Source organism: Elephas maximus, chromosome 1 (assembly GCF_024166365.1).
Source record: "Elephas maximus indicus isolate mEleMax1 chromosome 1, mEleMax1 primary haplotype, whole genome shotgun sequence".
Classification (NCBI taxonomy): domain Eukaryota; kingdom Metazoa; phylum Chordata; class Mammalia; order Proboscidea; family Elephantidae; genus Elephas; species Elephas maximus.
Genome location: NC_064819.1, coordinates 110956768 through 110981397, shown reverse-complemented (window position 1 = coordinate 110981397; position 24630 = coordinate 110956768). Strand labels below are relative to the sequence as shown.

Below are 24630 nucleotides of genomic sequence, written 5' to 3'. Positions count from 1 at the left end.
TTCTGGTTAACAAAATGGGAAGTACAAAACACCGTTTCTGCTGCGTACCAAACTAGGATGGTGGACTTGAGGAAAAGTTCTAAGCTGTTCTAAGTTGTTGTGAGCTAAATTAGTCACTTGTTTTTCATGGAACGCTGTTTTTACTTGAAAGAATAACTGACAGACAAAATATGGTTATGCAGACCTAGGTATTTGACAGACAGTTTCTCAAAAATGAATGAAATGAAACTGTCCCAAGGACAACAATTAACAGTGTTTGTTGCCAATGATAAAATACAAACTTCCAAGCAAAAATTCAAATTCTGAAAAACTTATATCCACCACCGTGAATTTGATAGCTTTCCAGTATCAAAAGGCTTTCTCATGAGACAGGTGGTAATATTAGTAATTTTTTTATATATTGTGTAATAAAATGTGTCAGTGTTTGAGTGATCTACGTAATTCAGCAAACTGATATTTTCCACATGCTAAATGTAAAATAGTACAAAATCACACATGGGTTAAAAAAATCCATTTAAAGCACAAGTTATGCCGATGGATTTTAATGTAACTGTATTAAAAAAATGTTCCTTGATTATGGTGTTAGATCCCACAGTGCAGTAACCTTTAAGAAACTACCACTGGTCAAGCTTTGATGAAGTGTCAAGGAACGATGTTCACAATTGTTTGACAAGGCTTTTAAAATAAAAAAAAAAAACTCCTCCCTTTTCCTACATCTTTGTGTGAGACCAGCCTTTCTTTTTACCCTTCAGGCAAAGCAACATAGTGTAACAGATGGAATACAGAAGCAAAGATGAGAAATTAGCCAAAATGTACAGCAATACCAATCTTCTCATCAAATTTGTTCTTGTTTTGGGTAGCATCATTATTTTCTCATGAAAAGGTTATGTATGTCAACATATAATGGGCATATTGTTGTTACTTTCAAATAAATTTATAAATAAATATTTTAAAAATTTTCGCAGTTTTAAATTTTACTACAGTAAACATCCATAGATGTAACCCACGTTAACAAAACCCATTTGGGGTCCTCAATCAATTTTGAGTGTAAAGAAATCCTGGGATCCTAAAGTTTGAGATCATTGCTATAATACTTTATTTAAAACAACGACTACAAAGAGAACTAAAGAGTGCAGAAGTGGAGCATTTATTGGGCTCGTGGGGTACCAGAATGAAGGAAACTGGCAGCCAGAGGACGTCAGATATTACTGTGTGGCTGGTGGGAACCTGGACTTCAAAACCATAGAAGATCTGCTATAAAAGCGGGTGGACGACCCTGTAGCTAACCCCATACAATTCACTGTTTTGCCTACGGGTAGACCTGGCAGGTTCATTGTGCTGGATATACCTCTAGTCAACATTGCCTGCTATCCTTTTGCCTCTGTAATTGAAATGTCACTAATGAAAAACATAGGGATGGCCAGCCAGTCCCCAATCCAGGACCAGCTTCCACCACTGCCACTGCAAGTTCCCCCAAAGACCTGTGCAGAGAGAACAAGCCAAGTAAATAAATGTTAGACAGACAGGTAGGTAGAAGACAGCTACCATCAAGTCAGCTCCAACTCATGGCAGCCTTCTGTACAACACAACCAAACGTTGTCCAGCCCTGTGTCATTCTCATGATGACCACCATGTTCAAGTCCATTGTTGTGGCTATTGGGCCAATTCATCTCACCAAAGGTCTCCCTTGCTGGTCCTCTATTTCACCAAATATGATGTCCTCCTCCAGAGATCGATCTGTTCGGATGACTTGCCCAAACAACTAAGTCAGACTGTGTTCTGTTGTAATCCATAAGGTTTTTCATTGGCTGTTTTTCAGAAGTAGATCACCAGGCCTTTCTTCCTAGTCTGTCTTAGTCTGGTAGATACACTGAAACCTGTCCACCATGGGTGACCTTGCTGGTATTTGAAATACTCGTGGCATTGCTGCCAGCATCACAGCAATGGGCAAACCACCACAGTATAACAAACTGAAAGACAGGTGGTGGAAATAAATGTTAGCCGTTTATTATCACCATTTTAGAACTTTGGCCCCAAATGTTCCAGTGAAAACCCTGGTCCCTGAGCTCTGAGCCACATCTCATGTTTAGTGCAAGAGGTTCTTTTGCTTGTCAGCCCTGGCGCAAAACAAGGACTATCCAAGAGGTTTATGTCACCTGCCAACTCCAGCTTGATGGTAGTAGCTGCCTGGAACCCTATACTGAGGATCAGTGGAGGAAACAATTGTAGTCAGTTATGATGTCTGCCAAAGTCTTAGAAGAGACGCAGGGCACAGCCAGTTTATTGTCGCCCTTCCCTAAGCTTGGAGCCCTGGTGGTATAGTAGTTAAGTGCCATGGCTGCTAACCAAAATGTTGGCGGTTCAAATCTACCAGCTGTTCCATGGAAGCCCTATGGGGGCAGTTCTGTTCTGTCCTAAAGGATTGCTATGAGTCAGAATTGACTTGACAGCAAGGGATTTTCCCTAAGTTTAAAACCTGGATTCCTTGATTTCCCTTCTCCTCATCCAAACAGTTCTGAGATACCGAGATATGAGGCATAAAAAGTAAATATAAAATTAAAAGCAAGGGATTTGACTCAAAGGACAAGGGAACAGCCTCCTCAAAAGTTAGCCTTAAAATTGCCTACCATTAGGACTTGGAGGGGAGTGAAAAGGTAGCACTTGCAAATTGGGGAAAAAGGTGCCAGCCACAAAGAAGACCCAAGTATTTTGTCCTGAAAAAATACGATACTCTGCATAGGAACAAGAGCTTTTAATCCCTTAATTCCTGCTATACCTGAAAACTCTCCAAATTAATCAAGCCAGCAGCTATGATTTGGGCAGCTCAGAATTGTCATTGTAAGGAAACAGAAACCATTTTAATTCACCAGGCTTCCTTTTCAGGAGAACACAGTATTGTTGGGAAAAACTGGGAAGGAATTCTTTCATGAGCCCCCTTGGAGTGGTAGGTGAGGCTCCAGGTCTGGGAGTTGGCTAATCCTAAAGGTTTAGAGATTAAAAAAAAGTAAAAAAAGGCCTGTGTAAGACAAGAAGAAACTCGTGTTTTGCTCTTGATAGGGAAAGGAGAAAAAGAAGAGAGCCTTTCAAATCTCCAGAAAAGTCATGAAACTTAAAAAAAAAAAAAGTAAGCTTGCTTTTGAGTGTATTATTTGGAGTTCTGCAATGAATTGACAAACCAGAGAGTATACAGACACAGGAGTCAGAAGGAGAAGAGCGGGTTTCTACCTTGGGGTAGGATCGTGCCATAGAACGGAGGGGCTGAGACAAGTCCTTCTGGGTGCCCAAGAGGCAGGAAGACCTTCCCTGACATCTGTGTTACATTTCCTAAGCAGCCTCAGAGGTCACCGTTTTGACAGACCAGTTCGTATTGTCCAATCTCTTTGATGAGGTCAAACTTAAGCCCCAGATCAGTTTATTGCTCTCCATCCCTTCCTCTAATTAAAGCAATTATTTCTTTCCCTCCAGCTAGCAATGTAGTTCTTTATAGAGATGAAAGTAGTCAGGGTCAGAAGGACGTTGGCCAGGTCATGGCACTGCCACTAACTGTTCAAGTGACCATAGACAACTCCTTGTCTCGCCAGGCCCCAGGGCCCTGATTTGTAAAATGACCAAGGTAAGGAGTAAAAGGTTGAGTTAATAATTCCCTAGGCCCATTTCAAGTCAGAATTCTATGAATCTTGAAGTATTAATCTTCCATGCGCTTCATTCCCACTTGTGCCTGCTCTTAAACGACAAAATACCTTTCACTGTGGAAACGAAAGAATTGAGTTTTCTTTATAGAAGCTATTTCCTTAGTGGCAATTTTCTCCATTTAGAATACACGGTAGCTTAACCCGCACTGGTTTTGTTACTTATAATAAGGATTTTTTATAAGGCTAAGAGGAACCATCAGACAGTGTTTATATATACATATTATTTATATATAATATAAAATTATACATATATATGTATATATTTAGTTCTCTCATTTTCCTTTTAGGTCTTTCCACAATCTTCTGGGTGTTTTCTTATTTGTGTCTATGTCTATCTCTTTTGTTAGATTGTTAGATCATTGATGGTAGGAACCAATAGCATTCATCTCTATGCCCTCCTAAAACCTAGAGACTGCGCCTTGTACAAAGTAAGCATTTAATAAACCTTTGCTCAGTTGAGCCGAAATTGTGTATTGAGTCAAACTTTCAGTTAGTGCTTTGCATTGAGATAGGCCTGGCTATGCTTCAGGAAGAAAATAAACCCCAAATCTCAGTGGTTTTTAATGTAACAGAGGGTTTTTCCTTGCTAAGACAAAGGACTGAGAGATGGAAAAAAGCAGGAAAAAAAAAAAAAAAAAAACTGGCCTGTATAAAACAAGGAAAGACTTTTGTTTTGCTCTTGCTAGGGAAAGGAGAATAAGAAGAGAGCCTCTCAAATCTCCAGAAAGGTTATGATGAAACTTAAAAATAAAAAAATTCAAAAAAAGCAAGCTTGATTTGAGTGTGTCTTTGGGGTTCTGGACTGAATTGGTATGCTATAAAACAGAAAGATCAGCTATAGGGTAGAGAAAGGTATTTCTGCTCCACACAGTCACTCAGGGACACGGTTGAGGGAAATCCTGCTTCTTACAGCTGTATCATCTAGAACAAATAGCCTCTTCAGAGGAAGCAAGGGACTGGAAAATTATTTAGGACCTTTTCCTGCTTTCCACACATATTTCATTGACCAGGGTTGATCACACATTGCTGCCTAACCAGAAGGGTTCTGGGTCGTGTGGGCTCTCATATCCCTAAGAAAGAAAAGTGTCCCTAAGATTGATAATCACTAATAATGCCTTCCACAGGCTTTAATCCATGGCTCTAATATTTTTAGACCCCTTTGAGAATCTGCTGAAAACGAAGCTCTCTCCTGTGGGAGGGGCAGGGGAATCCAAAAAACGTCTACACAGATATATTCAACATTTTACATAATTTTCAGGGTGTTTATGTACTGTGAGCCCCATTCATTGGTTTTCTATGAATCCCTGGACCCAGGTTATGAATCTTAGGACTGAGTCCACAGGCATATTTAGTAACTGGCAACAGCCCCACAGATGAAAAAACAAAAAATCATTCTTCTGTCAGAAAAATTCAATATTCTGTCTTAAATTTATGTTATGACCAACCTGTTTATATACCTAGTTACATAATGCCGTGTTTCAGGAAGGACTCAAGGCAGGATTATTTGTTTTTGTCAGATCTAGCAGCATACAAGGTGCATGACCAATGAATTTTTCTCTTGTGTTTGTTTTTATCAGGAGAAATTTGAGGGACTGTTCCGGACTTACGATGACTGTGTGACGTTCCAGCTATTTAAGAGTTTCAGACGTGTCCGAATAAACTTCAGCAATCCTAAATCTGCAGCCCGAGCCAGGATAGAGCTTCATGAAACCCAGTTCAGAGGGAAAAAATTAAAGCTCTATTTTGCACAGGTAAGGGAATTCTTTACCAAACTTCATCCTTTTGCCCTACATTATCTTTTGCCTTTTTCAAGAGAAAAGGAGACCTTTCTATTTTCAGATTGGTTTATACTCTATAATTAGTGCTTTGAGAAATGAACTCATATCATGAGGCCCAGGCAAGGACAGCATTGTGGTTTAAAGGCAAACCTTGAAGGCTGGTGGCCTGGGTTCTAACCTGGGCGAGTTACCAACCTCACTGAGTCTGTTTCCTCATCTGTAAAATGGGGATGATGATGGTACATAGCCTGTAGAGCTGTTATGAGGATTAAATAAATTATTGTATTTTAAAGTGCCTGGCATTCAGTAAGTACACAATAAATCCCAGCTAGCAGCTGTAGTAAGAAAGATCTAATCACAACTGCTAACCTATGTGTCAGGGTTACAATTAAAACAGTGTTAGTGGACTATATAACCTTCCCAATGATTCATATTCATGAGAAGAGGTTATAAATATATGTAAATTAATTGTGGGGTTTTTTTTCATTCAAAAATAAATTCTGGCTATTCAAAAAAAAAAAAAAGATGGTTAATTCTTGGCAATGCTCATGATATCCACAGCAATAGAAAATCAGTGTCCATATGTTCCATTAAGGTACTGGGTTTACCTTTTCAGTAGATTCCTGGGTCCTCTTTTATTGGTCCATGGGCAATTATTTCTACCTTTGAACTCTATAGAGATGATGCAATAAAAAAGGACACAGATTTTGGCCTCAGATGCATGTTCAGATACCATGACTTCTAATAACTCGTGTGATTTGAAAAAACCCCAGTATCCTCATCTATTAAAAACCTCATCTAGAGGCGGAGCCAAGATGGCGGACTAGGCAGACGCTACCTCGGATCCCTCTTACAACAAAGACACGGAAAAACAAGTGAATCGATCACATACATAACAATCTACGAACCCTGAACAACAAACACAGATTTAGAGACGGAGAACGAACTAATACGGGGAAGCAGCGATTGTTTCCAGAGCCTGGAGCCAGCATACCAGTCAGGTACGGCACAAGCACAGAGACCTGCTCCACCCCCCTGAACTAACCCCGGGAGGGGGACTAGCCGGTTCCACGGGCGGCGTGGGACGCAGCCGTTAGGAGAAGTCCCCGGGAGGCAGTGACTGATCTTGGAGCAGAAAGAGCAGCACCCGAGCCGGGGAACCGTCCCACAGGGATTTGGACTGCACGCAGGTACGCCATAAACACGGAGAGTTGCTCCACCCCCTGAACTAACCCCGGGAAGGTGACCATCCGGGTCGCGCGGGCGGCGTGGGACGCAGCCGGTAGGAGAAGTCCCCGGGAGGCAGCGACTGGTATTGGAGCGGGGAGAACAGCGTTCCAGCCGGGACACTCGGTCACGGCACAAGCACGGGGAGCTACTCCACCCATCTGAACTAACCCCGGGAGGGGGCCCACCTGGTTCACGGGGGCGGCACGGCCACGCGGCTGGAGGGACGAGAAGTCCCCGGGAGGCAGCGACTGATTTTGGAGTCGAGAGTGCACCGTCCCAGTAGGGGAGCCTTGACGCTGGGCGTGGGGCTGGAAGCGGAGGATCTGACCGTGACTCCAGCGGGCCAGACCCCACGGGGGCAATCTCCACACAGACAGCACACATAGGCGACGCGCCCGCGGGAATCTCAGATATAATAGTCTTTCCAAGCAAGACAAGCAACTCTGGCTATATTCTGAGGTGCTACTCTCCTATCTCTCTGTTCCCTCCCCCACCCTCCCCAGGCGGCTTCATTAACATCTGAATAGCCTGAGCCAGAGGGAGAACTCTGATAGGGATCTGACTGCAGTTTTTTTTTAGCGGATTTTCTGGAAAAACTAGTTTCCCAGTGATGGCTCGGAGACAACAATCCATATCAAACCACTTAAAGAAGCAGACCGTGACAGCTTCTCCAACTCCCCAAACAAAAGAATCAAAATCTTTCCCAAATGAAGATACAATTTTGGAATTATCAGATACAGAATATAAAAAACTAATTTACAGAATGCTTAATGATATCACAAATGAAATTAGGATATCTGCAGAAAAAGCCAAGGAACACACTGATAAAACTGTTGAAGAACTCAAAAAGATTATTCAAGAACATACTGGAAAAATTAATAAGTTGCAAGAATCCATAGAGAGACAACATGTAGAAATCCAAAAGATTAACAATAAAATAACAGAATTAGACAACACACTAGGAAGTCAGAGGAGCAGACTCGAGCAATTAGAATGCAGACTGGGACATCTGGAGGACCAGGGAATCAACACCAACATAGCTGAAAAAAAATCAGATAAAAGAATTAAAAAAAATGAAGAAACCCTAAGAATTATGTGGGACTCTATCAAGAAGGATAACCTGCGGGTGATTGGAGTCCCAGAACAGGGAGGGGGGACAGAAAACACAGAGAAAATAGTTGAAGAACTTCTGACAGAAAACTTCCCTGACATCATGAAAGACGAAAGGATATCTATCCAAGATGCTCATCGAACCCCATTTAAGATTGATCCAAAAAGAAAAACACCAAGACATATTATCATCAAACTCACCAAAACCAAAGATAAACAGAAAATTTTAAAAGCAGCCAGGGAGAAAAGAAAGGTTTCCTTCAAGGGAGAATCAATAAGAATATGTTCTGACTACTCAGCAGAAACCATGCAGGCAAGAAGGGAATGGGACGACATATACAGAACACTGAAGGAGAAGAACTGCCAACCAAGGATCATATATCCAGCAAAACTCTCTCTGAAATATGAAGGCGAAATTAAGATATTTACAGACAAACACAAGTTTAGAGAATTTGCAAAAACCAAACCAAAGCTACAAGAAATACTAAAGGATATTGTTTGGTCAGAGAACCAATAATATCAGATATCAGCACAACACAAGGTCACAAAACAGAACGTCCTGATATCAACTCAAATAGGGAAATCACAAAAACAAACAAATTAAGATTAATTAAAAAAAAATACACATAACAGGGAATCATGGAAGTCAATAGGTAAAAGATCACAATAATCAAAAAGAGGGACTAAATACAGGAGGCATTGAACTGCCATATGGAGAGTGATACAAGGCGATATAGAACAATACAAGTTAGGTTTTTACTTAGAAAAATAGGGGTATATAATGAGGTAACCACAAAAAGGTATAACAACTCTATAACTCAAGACAAAAACCAAGAAAAACGTAACGACTCAACTAACATAAAGTCAAACACTATGAAAGTGAGGATCTCACAATTTACTAAGAAAAACGCCTCAGCACAAAAAAGTATGTGGAAAAATGAAATTGTCAACAACACACATAAAAAGGCATCAAAATGACAGCACTAAAAACTTATTTATCTATAATTACCCTGAATGTAAATGGACTAAATGCACCAATAAAGAGACAGAGAGTCACAGACTGGATAAAGAAACACGATCCATCTATATGCTGCCTACAAGAGACACACCTTAGACTTAGAGACACAAACAAACTAAAACTCAAAGGATGGAAAAAAGTATATCAAGCAAACAATAAGCAAAAAAGAAGAGGAGTAGCAATATTAATTTCTGACAAAATAGACTTTAGACTTAAATCCACCACAAAGGATAAAGAAGGACACTATATAATGATAAAAGGGACAATTGATCAGGAAGACATAACCATATTAAATATTTACGCACCCAATGACAGGGCTGCAAGATATATAAATCAAATTTTAACAGAACTGAAAAGCGAGATAGATACCTCCACAATTATAGTAGGAGACTTCAACACACCCCTTTCGGAGAAGGACAGGACATCCAGTAAGAAGCTCAACAGAGACACGGAAGATCTAATTACAACAATCAACCAACTTGACCTCATTGACTTATACAGAACTCTCCACCCAACTGCTGCAAAATATACTTTTTTTTCTAGCGCACATGGAACATTCTCTAGAATAGACCACATATTAGGTCATAAAACAAACCTTTGCAGAGTCCAAAACATCGAAATATTACAAAGCATCTTCTCAGACCACAAGGCAATAAAACTAGAGATCAATAACAGAAGAACGAGGGAAAAGAAATCAAATACTTGGAAAATGAACAATACCCTCCTGAAAAAAGACTGGGTTATAGAAGACATCAAGGAGGGAATAAGGAAATTCATAGACAGCAACGAGAATGAAAATACTTCCTATCAAAACCTCTGGGACACAGCAAAAGCAGTGCTCAGAGGTCAATTTATATCAATAAATGCACACATACAAAAAGAAGAAAGAGCCAAAATCAGAGAACTGTCCCTACAACTTGAACAAATAGAAAGTGAGCAACAAAAGAATCCATCAGGCACCAGAAGAAAACAAATAATAAAAATTAGAGCTGAACTAAATGAATTAGAGAACAGAAAAACAATTGAAAGAATTAACAAAGCCAAAAGCTGGTTCTTTGAAAAAATTAACAAAATTGATAAACCATTGGCTAGACTGACTAAAGAAATACAGGAAAGGAAACAAATAACCCGAATAAGAAATGAGAAGGACCACATCACAACAGAACCAAATGAAATTAAAAGAATCATTTCAGATTATTATGAAAAATTGTACTCTAACAAATTTGAAAACCTAGAAGAAATGGATGAATTCCTTGAAAAACACTACCTACCTAAACTAACACATTCAGAAGCAGAACAACTAAATAGACCCATAACAAAAAAAGAGATTGAAACGGTAATCAAAAAACTCCCAACAAAAAAAAGTCCTGGCCCGGACGGCTTCACTGCAGAGTTCTACCAAATTTTCAGAGAAGAGTTAACACCACTACTACTAAAGGTATTCCAAAGCATAGAAAATGACGGAATACTACCCAACTCATTCTATGAAGCCACCATCTCCCTGATACCAAAACCAGGTAAAGACATTACAAAAAAAGAAAATTATAGACCTATATCCCTCATGAACATTGATGCAAAAATCCTCAACAAAATTCTAGCCAATAGAATCCAACAACACATCAAAAAAATAATTCACCCTGATCAAGTGGGATTTATACCAGGTATGCAAGGCTGGTTTAATATCAGAAAAACCATTAATGTAATCCATCACATAAATAAAACAAAAGACAAAAACCACATGATCTTATCAATTGATGCAGAAAAGGCATTTGACAAAGTCCAACACCCATTTATGCTAAAAACTCTTACCAAAATAGGAATTGAAGGAAAATTCCTCAACATAATAAAGGGCATCTATGCAAAGCCAACAGCCAATATCACTCTAAATGGAGAGAACCTGAAAGCATTTCCCTTGAGAACGGGAACCAGACAAGGATGCCCTTTATCACCGCTCTTATTCAACATCGTGTTGGAAGTCTTAGCCAGGGCAATCAGGCTAGACAAAGAAATAAAAGGTATCCGGATTGGCAAGGAAGAAGTAAAGTTATCACTATTTGCAGATGACATGATTATATACACAGAAAACCCTAAGGAATCCTCCAGAAAACTACTGAAACTAATAGAAGAGTTTGGCAGAGTCTCAGGTTATAAAATAAACATACAAAAATCACTTGGATTCCTCTACATCAACAAAAAGAACACCGAAGAGGAAATAACCAAATCAATACCATTCACGGTAGCCCCCAAGAAGATAAGATACTTAGGAATAAATCTTACCAAGGATGTAAAAGACCTATACAAAGAAAACTACAAAGCTCTACTACAAGAAATTCAAAAGGACATACTTAAGTGGAAAAACATACCTTGCTCATGGATAGGAAGACTTAACATAGTAAAAATGTCTATTCTACCAAAAGCCATCTATACATTTAACGCACTTCCGATCCAAATTCCAATGTCATATTTTAAGGGGATAGAGAAACAAATCACCAATTTCATATGGAAGGGAAAAAAGCCCCGGATAAGCAAAGCACTACTGAAAAAGAAGAAGAAAGTGGGAGGCCTCACCTTACCTGACTTCAGAACCTATTATACAGCCACAGTAGTCAAAACAGCCTGGTATTGGTACAACAACAGACACATAGACCAATGGAACAGAATTGAGAACCCAGACATAGATCCATCCACGTATGAGCAGCTGATATTTGACAAAGGACCAGTGTCAATTAACTGGGGAAAAGACAGCCTTTTTAACAAATGGTGCTGGCATAACTGGATATCCATTTGCAAAAAAATGAAACAGGACCCATACCTCACACCATGCACAAAAACTAACTCCAAGTGGATCAAAGACCTAAACATAAAGACTAAAACGATAAAGATCATGGAAGAAAAAATTGGGACAACCCTAGGAGCCCTAATACAAGGTATAAACAGAATACAAAACATTACCAAAAATGATGAAGAGAAACCCGATAACTGGGAGCTCCTAAAAATCAAACACCTATGCTCATCTAAAGACTTCACCAAAAGAGTAAAAAGACCACCTACAGATTGGGAAAGAATTTTCAGCTATGACATCTCCGACCAGCGCCTGATCTCTAAAATCTACATGATTCTGTCAAAACTCAACCACAAAAAGACAAACAACCCAATCAAGAAGTGGGCAAAGGATATGAACACACATTTCTCTAAAGAAGATATTCAGGCAGCCAACAGATACATGAGAAAATGCTCTCGATCATTAGCCATTAGAGAAATGCAAATTAAAACTACGATGAGATTCCATCTCACACCAGCAAGGCTGGCATTAATCCAAAAAACACAAAATAATAAATGTTGGAGAGGCTGCGGAGAGATTGGAACTCTCATACACTGCTGGTGGGAATGTAAAATGGTACAACCACTTTGGAAATCTATCTGGCGTTATCTTAAACAGTTAGAAATAGAACTACCATACAACCCAGAAATCCCACTCCTCGGAATATACCCTAGAGATACAAGAGCCTTCATACAAACAGATATATGCACACCCATGTTTATTGCAGCTCTGTTCACAATAGCAAAAAGTTGGAAGCAACCAAGGTGTCCATCAACGGATGAATGGGTAAATAAATTGTGGTATATTCACACAATGGAATACTACGCATCGATAAAGAACAGTGACGAATCTCTGAAACATTTCATAACATGGAGGAACCTGGAAGGCATTATGCTGAGCGAAATGAGTCAGAGGCAAAAGGACAAATACTGTATAAGACCACTATTATAAGATCTTGAGAAATAGTAAACCTGAGAAGAACACATACTTTTGTGGTTACGAGGGGGGGAGGGAGGGAGGGTGGGAGAGGGTTTTTTTATTGATTAATCAGTAGATAAGAACTGCTTTAGGTGAAGGGAAAGACAACACTCAATACATGGAAGGTCAGCTCAATTGGACTGGACCAAAAGCAAAGAAGTTTCCGGGATAAAATGAATGCTTCAAAGCTCAGCGGAGCAAGCGCGGGGGTCTGGGGAACATGGTTTGCGGGGACTTCTAAGTCAATTGGCAAAATAATTCTATTATGAAATCATTCTGCATCCCACTTTGAAATGTGGCGTCTGGGGTCTTAAATGCTAACAAGCAGCCATCTAAGATGCAGCAATTGGTCTCAACCCACCTGGAGCAAAGGAAAATGAAGAACACCAAGCCCACATGACAACTAAGAGCCCAAGAGACAGAAAGGGCCACATGAACCAGAGACCTACATCATCCTGAGACCAGAAGAACTAGTTGGTGCCCGGCCACAATCGATGACTGCCCTGACAGGGAGCTCAGCAGAGGACCCCTGAGGGAGCAGGAGAGCAGTGGGATGCAGACCCCAAATTCTCATAAGAAGACCAAACTTAATGGTCTGACTGAGACTGGAGGAATCCCGGCGGTCATGCTCTCCAGACCTTCTGTTGACACAGGACAGGAACCATCCCTGAAGACAACTCATCAGACATGAAAGGGACTGGTCAGCGGGTGGGAGAGAGACGCTGATGAAGAGTGAGCTAATTATATCAGGTGTACACTTGAGATTGTGTTGGCAACTCTTGTCTGGAGGGGGGATGGGAGGATAGAGAGAGAGGGAAGCCGGCAAAATTGTCAAGAAAGGAGAGACTGAAAGGGCTGACTCAAGACGGGGAGAGTAAGTGGGAGTAGGGAGTGAGATGTATGTAAACTTATATGTGACAGACTGATTGGATTTGTAAACGTTCACTTGAAGCTTAATAAAAGTTATTATAAAAAATAAAAAAAATAAAAAAAAAAAAATAAAAAATAAATTCCAAGTGAATTTATGACCAAGAAAAAAAAAAAAAAAAAAAAAAAAAAAAAAAAAACCTCATCTAATGGTCCCTCAAAAACTTAAACATAGAGTTACTATATGACCCAGCAATTTCTGTCCAAGGTATAGACCAAAAAGAATTGAAAACATGTGCTTCAACAAATTTTGGAGAAAATAGACCCCTTGGAGAATCTGCTGAAAACTAAGCTATACAAGTACATGTATACTCATGTTCATAGCAATACCATTCACAATAACCAAAAGGTAGAAACAACCCCAATGTCTACCAAAAGATGAATAAACAAATTATAGTATGTCCATTCAATGGAATAGTATTTAGCCAGAAAAGGAATGAAGTACATGCTACAGAGTGTTTGAAATTTGAAAGCATTATGTGAAGTGAAAGAAGGCTAACACAAAAGGTCACATATTGTGTGATTCTATTTTATAAAATATCTAGGTGGGGTAAATCCATAGAAACAAAAAGCAGACTGGTGGCTGCCACGAGATAGGGGTAGTGGGGGGTGGAGGTGGTTGCTTAATTGGTACGGGGTTTCCTTTGGAGGTGATGAAAATGTTTTGGATCTAGATGGAGTGGTGGTTGCACAACACTGGGAATGTACTAAATGCCACTGAACTATTCACATTAAAATGGTTAATTGTATGTTATTTGAATTTCATCTCAAAAAGAAAGAAAACCCACCTGGCAGGTTTGTGGTAAGGCAGTGGTTTTCAAAAGTGTGGTCTGGAGACCAGCAGCATCAGCATCACCTGGGAATTTATTAGAAATGAAGATTCTTGGGCCTTCCCCAGATCTACTGAATCAGAAACTGTGAGACCCAGCAATCTCTGTTTAGGGAAGGTGATTCTAATGCACGCTAAAGGTTGAGAACCACTGTCTTAAGGATCAAACAAGAAAATTAATCACATGGTCTATGGTAAGTAGTTATTATTACAGTAGCTTTGTCCATTGGTTCCTTTTTTACAGACTGAAAATGAGACTCCACATGTTAGTGTACCAATATGGCACATCTGAAACCATACTGAACAATGTGTCCTCATTTCTGCTCTGTTTGAAAGGTGCAGACTCCAGAGACAGATGGAGACAAACTGCATTTGGCTCCACCACAGCCTTCCAAACAGTTTCTCATCTCACCCCCCGCATCTCCTCCCGTTGGCTGGCAGCCCATTAGCGATGCCACGCCAGTCCTTAACTACGACCTCCTCTATGCTGTGGCCAAACTAGGACCAGGTAAGCTCTGTGGCCCTTTTGAAAAGTAAACATTTGTCAGCAACCTAGAAAAATCAAATAAGATTAACAACCTTGAAATCCCAGCTTTGTGGTAACATCTGCATTTCTCATGGATTTATGGCTGTATGTGGACCAGGAGAGGGAATTATGAATGAGAATGCAACATCATACCTTATACCTGTTTAAAAGCAATTTGGGAACCTGGACAAAAGTGATATTGGTTCATATGACTTCCGGATCACAGTGCAGATATTTTAAGATCTGAATGTGCTACCTAATTCTTATGAGATTTCTCTCTGAACCACAAGGAAGATGTTTTCTTAAAGCTGGTAAAATGAGCTCTATCAACTGGCAGGGGCTTCTCCTGCACAACCCTGTTTTCCTGCTGCCACAGGTGGTAGCACACACCCGAGAGCCCTCTGCTATGAGGCAACCTGCCTGCCGAAGTAAAGCCTCCAAGTTTCCAAAAAGTTGTTCACGATAGCCTTTAACGTTAGGAAAATCTGGTTGTTGCTTTGTCCTGATGTTGCTATATGTAGCTGATTTGTTCATTTTCACTGCAGTATTGTTCTTCTTTGTCAGAACATACCACTCTTTACTCATCCACTCTTCTCCTGACGGCCATTTAGATTTAGATTGCTTCCAGTTTTTTTGCCATTGTAAGCAAAGCTGCAGTTAACATTCTTGCACATGTCTCCTTAGCATTTGTCCAAAACTTTCCTTAGGTTTTATGCACAGAAGTGGTATTGTCTTCAGTTTTAGTAGATGATGCCTGATCTCCAAAGTGGTTTTCCTTTATTGTATCCAGGGGGCAGTGGTGATTCAGTGGTAGACTTTGTGCCTTCCAGGCAAAAGACCTGAGTTTGATTCCTGCCCATTGTACCTTATGCACAGCCATCACCTGTCTGTCAGTGGAAGCTTGTGTGTTAGTATGATGCTGAACAGGTTTCAATGGAACTTCCAGACTAAGACAGACTAGGAAGAAAGGCCTGGTACTCTACTCCCCCAAATCAGCCAATGATAACCCTGTGGATCACAACGGTCTGATCTGCAGTCAGTCATGAGGATGCTACAGGCAGTATTTTGTTTCATTGTGCCTGGGGTTGCCATGAGTCAGGGGCCACTTGACTGTAACTAACAACAACAACAACATTAGGAGGGGAAATGGTGGAAATTGGAGAGGCTGAAACCAGGTCACAGCTGAGATTTTAGACACATGGATCCAAATGGACATAATAGCTGCTCTATCTACTGATAGTACCCCCTGGATGGGAGGGGGCTTGGAAAATATTATCCCAATGCTCTGGCTCCACCCCAAGGATCCTAGTTTAATTGATCTAGGATAAATTCCAGGCATTAGTATTTGTAAAAAGCTCCCCAGGTGATTCTGATATTCAGATGGGTTTGAGGACTGTGATAACCAAATACCAAGAATAATGAACTCATAATACGTTCTTACCAGTATTTTTTAATGTGGTCAGGAAAATATTTTCACCAGAATCACCACCCCAGAAATCAACAGCTTTAATAATGAATACTGAAATTTGGGAATTAGGGTGACCAGCTGTCCTGTTTTGCCCAGCACTGGGGGTTCCTGGATGAGGGACTTTCAGTGCTAAAACTGAGAAATTCACAGGCAAACCAGAACAAGCTGGTCACCCTAGTAGGCACTCAGATTAGGACGAGGCTGATTTGATTAATAAGCACTTCCTGCAAAAGAATTACTGCCTGTCACATGGCGAGGGGTGCTGTGGCCTAGGAGTTAAATTACAGCACTCTCAAGTGCAGGCTCCTTGGGAGTTCCTCTGTAATCACCATCAAGTCACTCAGCTTCTGAAGCCTTTAAAATGGCCATCGATTCACCCTCAAAGAGCCATTTGTGAGAAGCAGTAGGTGTCTAACTAAGATGGGCTGATGAAAGAAGCAATGTAACAAGGCAGATTCCTCGTGAAAGGTGATTTTCTTGAAAGTCTAGTTCACATGCAGGAATCCTGAGCTTATATACTCCCCATTCAAAGAGAGACTTGTTTGTGATAGGTGTGCGCTATACATTGTATAGTGTACGAAGTAAGTTGAAGCTGCTCAAGTCAAGCCTTGTGAAACCATTTCCCACAGTAATTCAGGAAACTCAACACAAACAGGCAGGCATCACCTGCCCAAATGGAGTGAGGCAAGCCAAAGTCCTTTGATCTGCCAGATTGACACCTATGCACAGATAATAATAAGAATGCATTTGAAAACCTTGTAGAATTGCTTTGGATATGAGCAAACAGAGCTCTTCCTAAAATCACTAAGGTCTAGGCTAGAGGACTTAGGAGCCGTCTGGCCAACCTGCATTTTACAGGAGGGAAAACCGAGGCCCAAAGAAGGGAAAGTGACTTGCCAGTGACAGAGCTGGGGCTTTGAATGTAGTGTTCTTCCTAATTCACTCTTTGTAATGGAGACCCAGACTTAGAGTCTTCAACCTTCAGACTCCAGTGGGTTTCTGGTCCACTCAGCTTGGAGCCAGTAATCCAGTAAATTCTTACCTTTTTTTATCCAGAATGTTAAAGAAAATTTATAGTCAATGTTCACTAAGTTGGAAACCCTGGTGGTGTAGTAGTTAAGTGCTATGGCTGCTAACCAAAAGGTTGGCAGTTCGAATCTGCCAGGCACTCCTTGGAAACTCTATGGGGCAGTTCTACTCTGTCCTATAGGGTTGCTATGAGTTGGAATCAACTCACTGGCACTGGGTTTGGGTTTTTTTTTTTTTTTTTTTGGTTCACTAAGTTTGATGCAAAGAGAAGGTAAGGGCAAGTCTCAGACACCCTCACCGCTGATGGAGCTGAATCCTGGGTCTGGAGGACACAGCCAGGGACAAATGGGACGTGGGACTGAAGAAAGCAGATGATTGGAGTGGGCATTATGTCCTGGAAGGGATGCTTACAGAGCCTGGCACAGAGGAAGGAGGAAGGAAATGGTCTTGAAGAGGTAAAGAAAAAACTGGGTTTTTTTTTTTAGAGTTATGAATAAATTGATTAACGCTGTTACAAAAACATGTCATTATCTTAATTGTATGCTATCCTAAGGATCAGCTTCACCCATGACCTTCACCTTCTGCTATAACGGTGACTGTACTGTCTGCCATTTATGAAGTACCCCTCAGTGTGATAAGCACCAGAGGACAGGAACTGTTATTGTCCTCATTTTACAGATCAGGAAACTGAGCCGTGGAGAAGTGGATGAGCTTGCCCAAGGTGACACAGTTGATTGGTGGCAGAGGCAATTTCAAAACCTGGACCTTCTTTCTTAGGGGAGTAAACTTGACCATTTAGCCAAATGGCCTTCTATCAAGGACAAAACCAAACTCAAACCGTTTGCCATAGAGTTGACTCCGACTCAGAGTGATCCCGTGTGTGTCCACTGTGCTCCGCAGGGTTTTCAGTGGCTGATTTTTCAGAAGTAGATCACCAAGCCTTTCTTCCAAGGTGCCTCTGGGTGAACTTGAACCTCTAACCTTTTGGTTAGCAGCCGAACATGTTAGTATTTGCACCACTGACTGCCTTTGCTGACTGTAGGCCTGCTGTGCTCTGACATCAGCAAGAAATTTTTGCTAACTCTGACTTGACAAATACCTAACCTCATTCTGAGCTTCCAGAAAGCCTAACGCTGTGTCTGATAAGTGTGCAAATGAAGACCTGTGCATTGTTGTGTGCAAGAGAAAATATTGAAAGTCTCCTGTTTTTCAAGGATGATTGATACTGTTTCCCATGGAACAGCTGCAGTGTGGATATATTTTCTGGAATATCTTTCTCTCCATCCCTTGCCATCAATTTGAGCCTGTTTCTCTTTGTTTACCCATTTGTCCCTTTCCTGTGTCCTTGGAGTTCCCTCACCCCATACAGACGAATGATTTGTAGCCAACAATTGAGTGGAAAATATCACAGAGGTTATATCCAAGGACTGGGCCTTTTGTGACTGTTTCAGCTACAGCAGTGAGGGATTAGGGGACGTACCCTGCACTCTCCCCACCCCCATCTTTGCCCATCTCCCCAACTAGCTACCAAGGCAAGACTCCTCCTGGCACATTTAATGAATGCTCTCTTCTCCTTATGGCAACTTCCTGTTGTTCAACTTAGCAGCTTCCGTACTTTTTGAGGAGAGAATGCATGTTATATTCAGTTTGATATCCCCAGTACCTGACAGCATGCGGTGCACAGTAGATGCACAGTAAATACTGGAGGCGTGAATGAATGAATGAGTGAGCGAATAGATCAGACTATTAGCCTGCCTAGAGATATTTTTTCCACTGGCAAATTATTGGTTTCTTATGACTTTGGCCAACCTGAGCTAGACAGCACTAAACTAATGTTTTCTTCTACAAAGAGTACTTCTAGCATTTCCATTTGGAGGAAAAAAAAATGATCTAGTAGAATTTATTTTTAATCCTCTGGCAGCATCATTTCAGTAACAAATTGTGATTCATTCCGTGTTAAAAGATGACTACCTCAGCTCCGGAAGTGCAGAAACAAATAAGAGTGAGGGCAGAAAAAAAGCAATGCAGATGATCAAAGGGAAGGAAGTTTAGTTTAGGAGGAATGATTTAACAGTGCTAAACTGGCAGAGGTGAGTGGCTGAGAAGAGCTGCAGAAACCTAAGGATGCCGGAACAAGTAAATCTCAAGAAGGAACACCTTGGAGCAGGATCCAGGGTGAGGTGGCACTCAGGTCAAGGATCCTTTCAGGACACTGGCTGATTTGCGGGAGCCTTAATGATGTGTCCTCAGGACCCTTTTATGGAGGACAAATGGGAGTGTGCAGGCAGAGGCGTCAGCTCAGACAATCAAGGAGTAAAACAGCAGCCCCAGAAAAATGCCTTCCTGGTGACTATTCTCCAAAGAGGGACAGCTTGGGCTCCCTAGAACTTCTAGAGAAGTACTGGAAACAAGCAGAGAGAAAACAAGGGAACCCTGATCATACCCAAACCTGCATCCTTCAAAATTCTTAACATAAGCTTACAGCATAAGACGAGGGCCACATGACCCTGAGGAAAATCTCTTAGTTTTGTTGATTAGAGTTAGAGCAAGTTTATATTCTGAAAACTATGAGAGGCACAGTTGCAAACATTCTTAGTCATTATCCCTTTAACTGTATGTCCTGTTTTTATTCAAAAAGTAAGTAAAGAATAAATTTGAAAAAAATAAATAATGAATGCAATGGTTAAAATTTTGTGTGTGTGTGTGTATATATGTATATATATATGTAAAGAAAACCCTGGTGGCGTAGTGGTTAAGTGCTACAGCTGCTAACCAAAAGGTTGGCAGTTCATATCCACCAGGAATGCTCCTTGGAATCTCTATGGGGCAGTTCTACTCTGACCTATAGGGTCACTATGAGTCGGAATCGACTTGACGGCAACGGGTTTTGGTTTTTGTATACATATATATATAAAACCAAACCAAACTCATTGCCATCGAGTCGGTTCTGACTCATAGCGACCCTACAGGACAGAGTAGAACTGCCCCATAGGGTTTACAAGGCTGTAATCTACAGAAGCAGACTGCCACATCTTTCTCCCATGGAGTGGCTGGTAGGTTTGAACTACTGACCTTTTGGTTAACAGCCCAGTGCTTGCTTAACCACTTTGCTACCAGGGCTCCTCAAAAACTTACATATAGGACTTACTATGTATCAAGCACTATTCTGAACACCTTACTATATTATTTCATTTAATGCTGATAGCAATGCTAGGAGACAAGTACTATTATTAATTCCCTTTATATAGCTGGGGACTGTAAGGCTCAGAGTGCTAAGTAACTTGCCCAAGGATGCCCAGCTGGTAAGTTAAAACATGTCCCTTTGACACTGTCAGGAAGCAGAAGGGGATGAGGGAGGTTGGAAGGGATTGGTTGAGCAAGGAAGCACCCTTTATCCTTGTCCCGTGTGGTGAAGGTATCAGAAACCAGAGCAATCTCTTAAATAGTAAGATTAATTTCTTCAGAAGAAATTCAAGGTGGTTATGAAAAGAAATATTAAAAATGCAAAACAACTTTTACATTTTGTCCCTCCACGTTTGGTAGCCCCTCCCCGCCAACCCCCAAACACACAAACTGTGTCAGTTGATGAGTTCCTCTGTTGTCCAGTGGGATATGAGGTTCAGAATTTGCCTTCCTCTGCTCTGCTGAAGGGACAGCTGTCTTCTCTATAAAACACAGACGTTTATAATAGCCCTCTGGTGAATTTATAGAAGCCCATCACTTATCAATGACCTGGACAAAATATGATGTGCTCTGACCTTGAGGCAGAGAATAAAATCAGTATTTTATTTGTATTTATTTTATGCTACCTATTTTTTTTTATTGTTTCTGACTCCTGAAACAGCAGAGTGCTATGTTTTTTTCTGATGTAAAACAAAATAGGAAAAACAAAAACCCAACCTAGCAAAATAGCTTATCCCTACCAATCAGCAAAAATGGCAAAATAGAAATGTACACTGTACTAATGGGTGGGAAATCGGGGGCGGGGCGGGGGGATGTGAAATGCCAGTCTTTGTTCTGCTCTCTAGGATAGCTCTGGAGGGTCATGTTCATTGTCACTGCAAATGCCTGCAGGGAGCGATATGAAAAGTCATTGTCTAGTCTCTTTTTTCCCCTCACTATTTTTAGCTCTTGTTAGGGAGATCAATTTTAGTTAACTGCAGAGGAGAGTTTAAAATGGTGCTCGAGTTTCAAGTTGCGGGCATCTGCTATATTTAGATTTTTTCTTTTTCCAAGTTCTTCTCCATCAAAACATGCTATAGTAAAACAGTTTTCTTGGTGTTGCTTGGTACCCCAAAATGGAAAATATGTTTCATTGATTCATGTGATTTATAAGGAAGAGAGGGAGATATATATATTTTCTATTTTAGGCCTTGATTCAAAGGTAGTGAACATTCAGTTTTTAAGATATAAATGAGTGCTTATATTTTTGGCGCATGTGGTATGAATATTATAGAGAGCCTCAGTTCTCCTTCAACAATTGCTATATTCTGATCGCAGACCTGAAAGACAAACAACACAGCCTAGCGTCCCACCCAAGGCATTCGGATTTGTGAACCTGCAACACATGTTCATAATTTTCCATTTCCTTTGCAAGAATGTTCCCTGGGGAAATTTTTAAGAGGGCATTTCTTCTGAGCATATGTTCCACAGTCACCTTCAGGCCCTCAGTCACTACCGAGTAGCAGTGTAAACTCTTTCTTTCCTTGCTGTGCAGGTAAAACATGCCCACTGTAGAAAAATAGAAAATACAGATGAGGAAAAAAGGGGTGGGGGAATGAATTAGCAAACCCTACCACCCCAAAATAAGTACCTTAAAAATTGTTGTGTTTCTGAATAGACAGTAGATAAGTGGCAATTTTGGTGAAGGGTGAGACAGTACACAATAGAAAAAAAAATCGTGTTTATCTTTCAGATATTTTCTTATGGTGTGTGTGTGTTCCCATAGCTATTCCCTTAGTTGGGTCCCTAATGTCTGGAAAGACAGAATAGTATGGTCCATTCCCAGATAGAAATGGCCAAGCACACCTCTAACCAAGCACTCCCAAACATTTTATTTCTTTTTCTCTGCCAGTTTCCTCTTACCCCATGTGAACAGGCTCCAAATCACAAAACCACAGACAGCCCTTCTTCTGTGTTCTCTCTCCTTCTTTATGGTTCTCTTCCCTGTCACGGTTCTCTTCATATTTCACTCACTTTACCTTCCTTTTGGAGTTCCTAAATGGCACAAATAGTTAAAACCCAACTGCTAACTGAAAGGTTGGAGGTTTGAGTCCATCCAGAAATGCCTTGGAAGAAAGGCCTGGTGATCTACTTCTGAAAAGTCACAGTCATTCAAAACCCTGTGGAACCATTACTGAACATTTTGATCAAAGATTCGTTTGCCAAATCCTGATCAAAAGGGGGGAAAATGCAGAAGTTCAAATTGTCATGGAATCCGGATTTTCTGGAGCCATTGAGGTTGAGTGAATTCCCAAAACTATTGCCCTGAGATAATCTTTAAACCTTAAACTGAAAATATACCCTGAAGTCTTCTTTAAATCAAGTAATAGTTTAGCTTAACTAGTAAAGAATGCCTGCCTTGAGCATTGTACTCTTTTAAAGAACTATCTATATGGGATCAAATTGATAGTAGCAACTTGAAAGATTAGATAAGAAGCTTAGGGGCCAGTGAGTTTGTGTTAATGTAGGAGGAACAATTTGGAAAAGGAGGGTGAGAATGGTTGCAGAACTTGAAGAATATAATCAATGTCAATGAATTGTAAATGTAGACATTTTTGAATTGGTATATGTTCTGCTGTGTATATTTCCAACAACAAAAATAAAATATATGTATACATTTAAAATAAAACCCTATGGAGCACAGTTCTACTCTGACACGCTTAGGGTCACTCTGACACACTTAGGGTTGCCAGGAGTGGGAGTCTACTCGGCAGCAACTGGTAAGTGCCCTTCTAGGGTTCCGGTTCTTCATCTCAACCACTGATTCAGGCCCTTGGTCAATCAGTTGTCCTGTGAAGTACTTTAGGTCTTAAATGTCTCAAAAAGCCATGAAGGTAATTGGACTCTCTAATCCAGTCTTAGAAGGAGATCTCCAGAAGGCAAGCAAACGTTCTCTTAATTAAGTAGAACAGCTCTTAAAACTACAGAGTATTTGTCTCCCCACCCCCCATCTTACCAAGAATTCCCTCCTGTTTTCCTAGTTTGATGTGGCTTGGCACCGAGGCCAGGTAGGCTAGGAAGAAGAAAAGCTAGTGATTCATGTAGGTAATATTTTCCTAAAAGGAACTCATACTGTACATTCTGAGACAGGGAAGTCAATTTTCAGGCATCATGTAACTCCTGCACCATGGCAAACGTTCTTCCTACATGCCAGAGGCAATATGGTAGTTAATGCTTTGGCACCTGGTAGTCCTGGATTAAGGAGCCCTGGTTGCACCGTGGTTGAGAGCTTGGCTATTAATCGAAAGGTTAGTGGTTCGAACCTACCCAGTGCAGATGAAAGACCTGGTGATCTGTTTCTGTAAAGCTTAGAGCCAGAAAGCCCTATAGAGCAGTTCTGCTCTGACACATGGGGTCATTATGAGTTGGAATTGATTCTGTGGTACCTAACAACAACAGGCATGTGTTGGAGTCCTGGCTCTACCACATGCTTGTATGTGGCCTTGAAGAATTTACTTTTCTGCACCGCCTTTTGTCTTTAATGGTCATTCAATCATGAAGATGGAATGATTACTATACATAAAGCAGTTAGCACAGTGCCTGGCACATTGTACTTGTTATTGTTAGGTGCCGTCAAGTTGGTTCCAACTCATAGCGACCCTCTGGCACATAGTAAGTATCAAATAAGGGGTAGGTATTGTGATGATTCTGCTCTGAGCAGCATTGTTTCATAGGCTTCAGAGAGAAATTCCCTCTGCCATTAAATGAATTAATGTATATAAAGTGTTTGAAGCAGTGCCAACCACCCACTAAGCACGATGTATGTGTCCATTGTGGTAGTTGTGATGGTGTTTGTTATTTGCGTGTTTTTTTTCTCTGAACTGCCAATGAAATATTTGGATTTGGTCTCTGCTTTGCTTTATACTATTTGTCACCCATGTTTAGAGGACATTCTTTGATAGAAATAGCTGCTAAACAAAGGAAAAGACAGAGGTGCTATTTAGAGATTGTCCTCACCCTAAAGTCTACCTACAGCATTTTCTCCTTTGTCAACCAAAATTA

General features: G+C 40.7%; 1 protein-coding gene across 3 annotated transcripts in view; it reads left to right on the top strand.

The window, feature by feature from the left end:
- Positions 1–24630, top strand: part of RCAN2 (regulator of calcineurin 2) — a 355550-nt gene that overhangs the window by 322148 nt on the left and 8772 nt on the right. For all 3 annotated transcript variants that reach the window (XM_049893548.1, XM_049893553.1, XM_049893557.1), the window contains 2 exons: positions 5270–5443; positions 14720–14891. In XM_049893548.1, coding sequence (XP_049749505.1) covers positions 5270–5443; positions 14720–14891 — 346 coding nt within the window. The remainder of the gene's footprint in view (positions 1–5269; positions 5444–14719; positions 14892–24630) is intronic.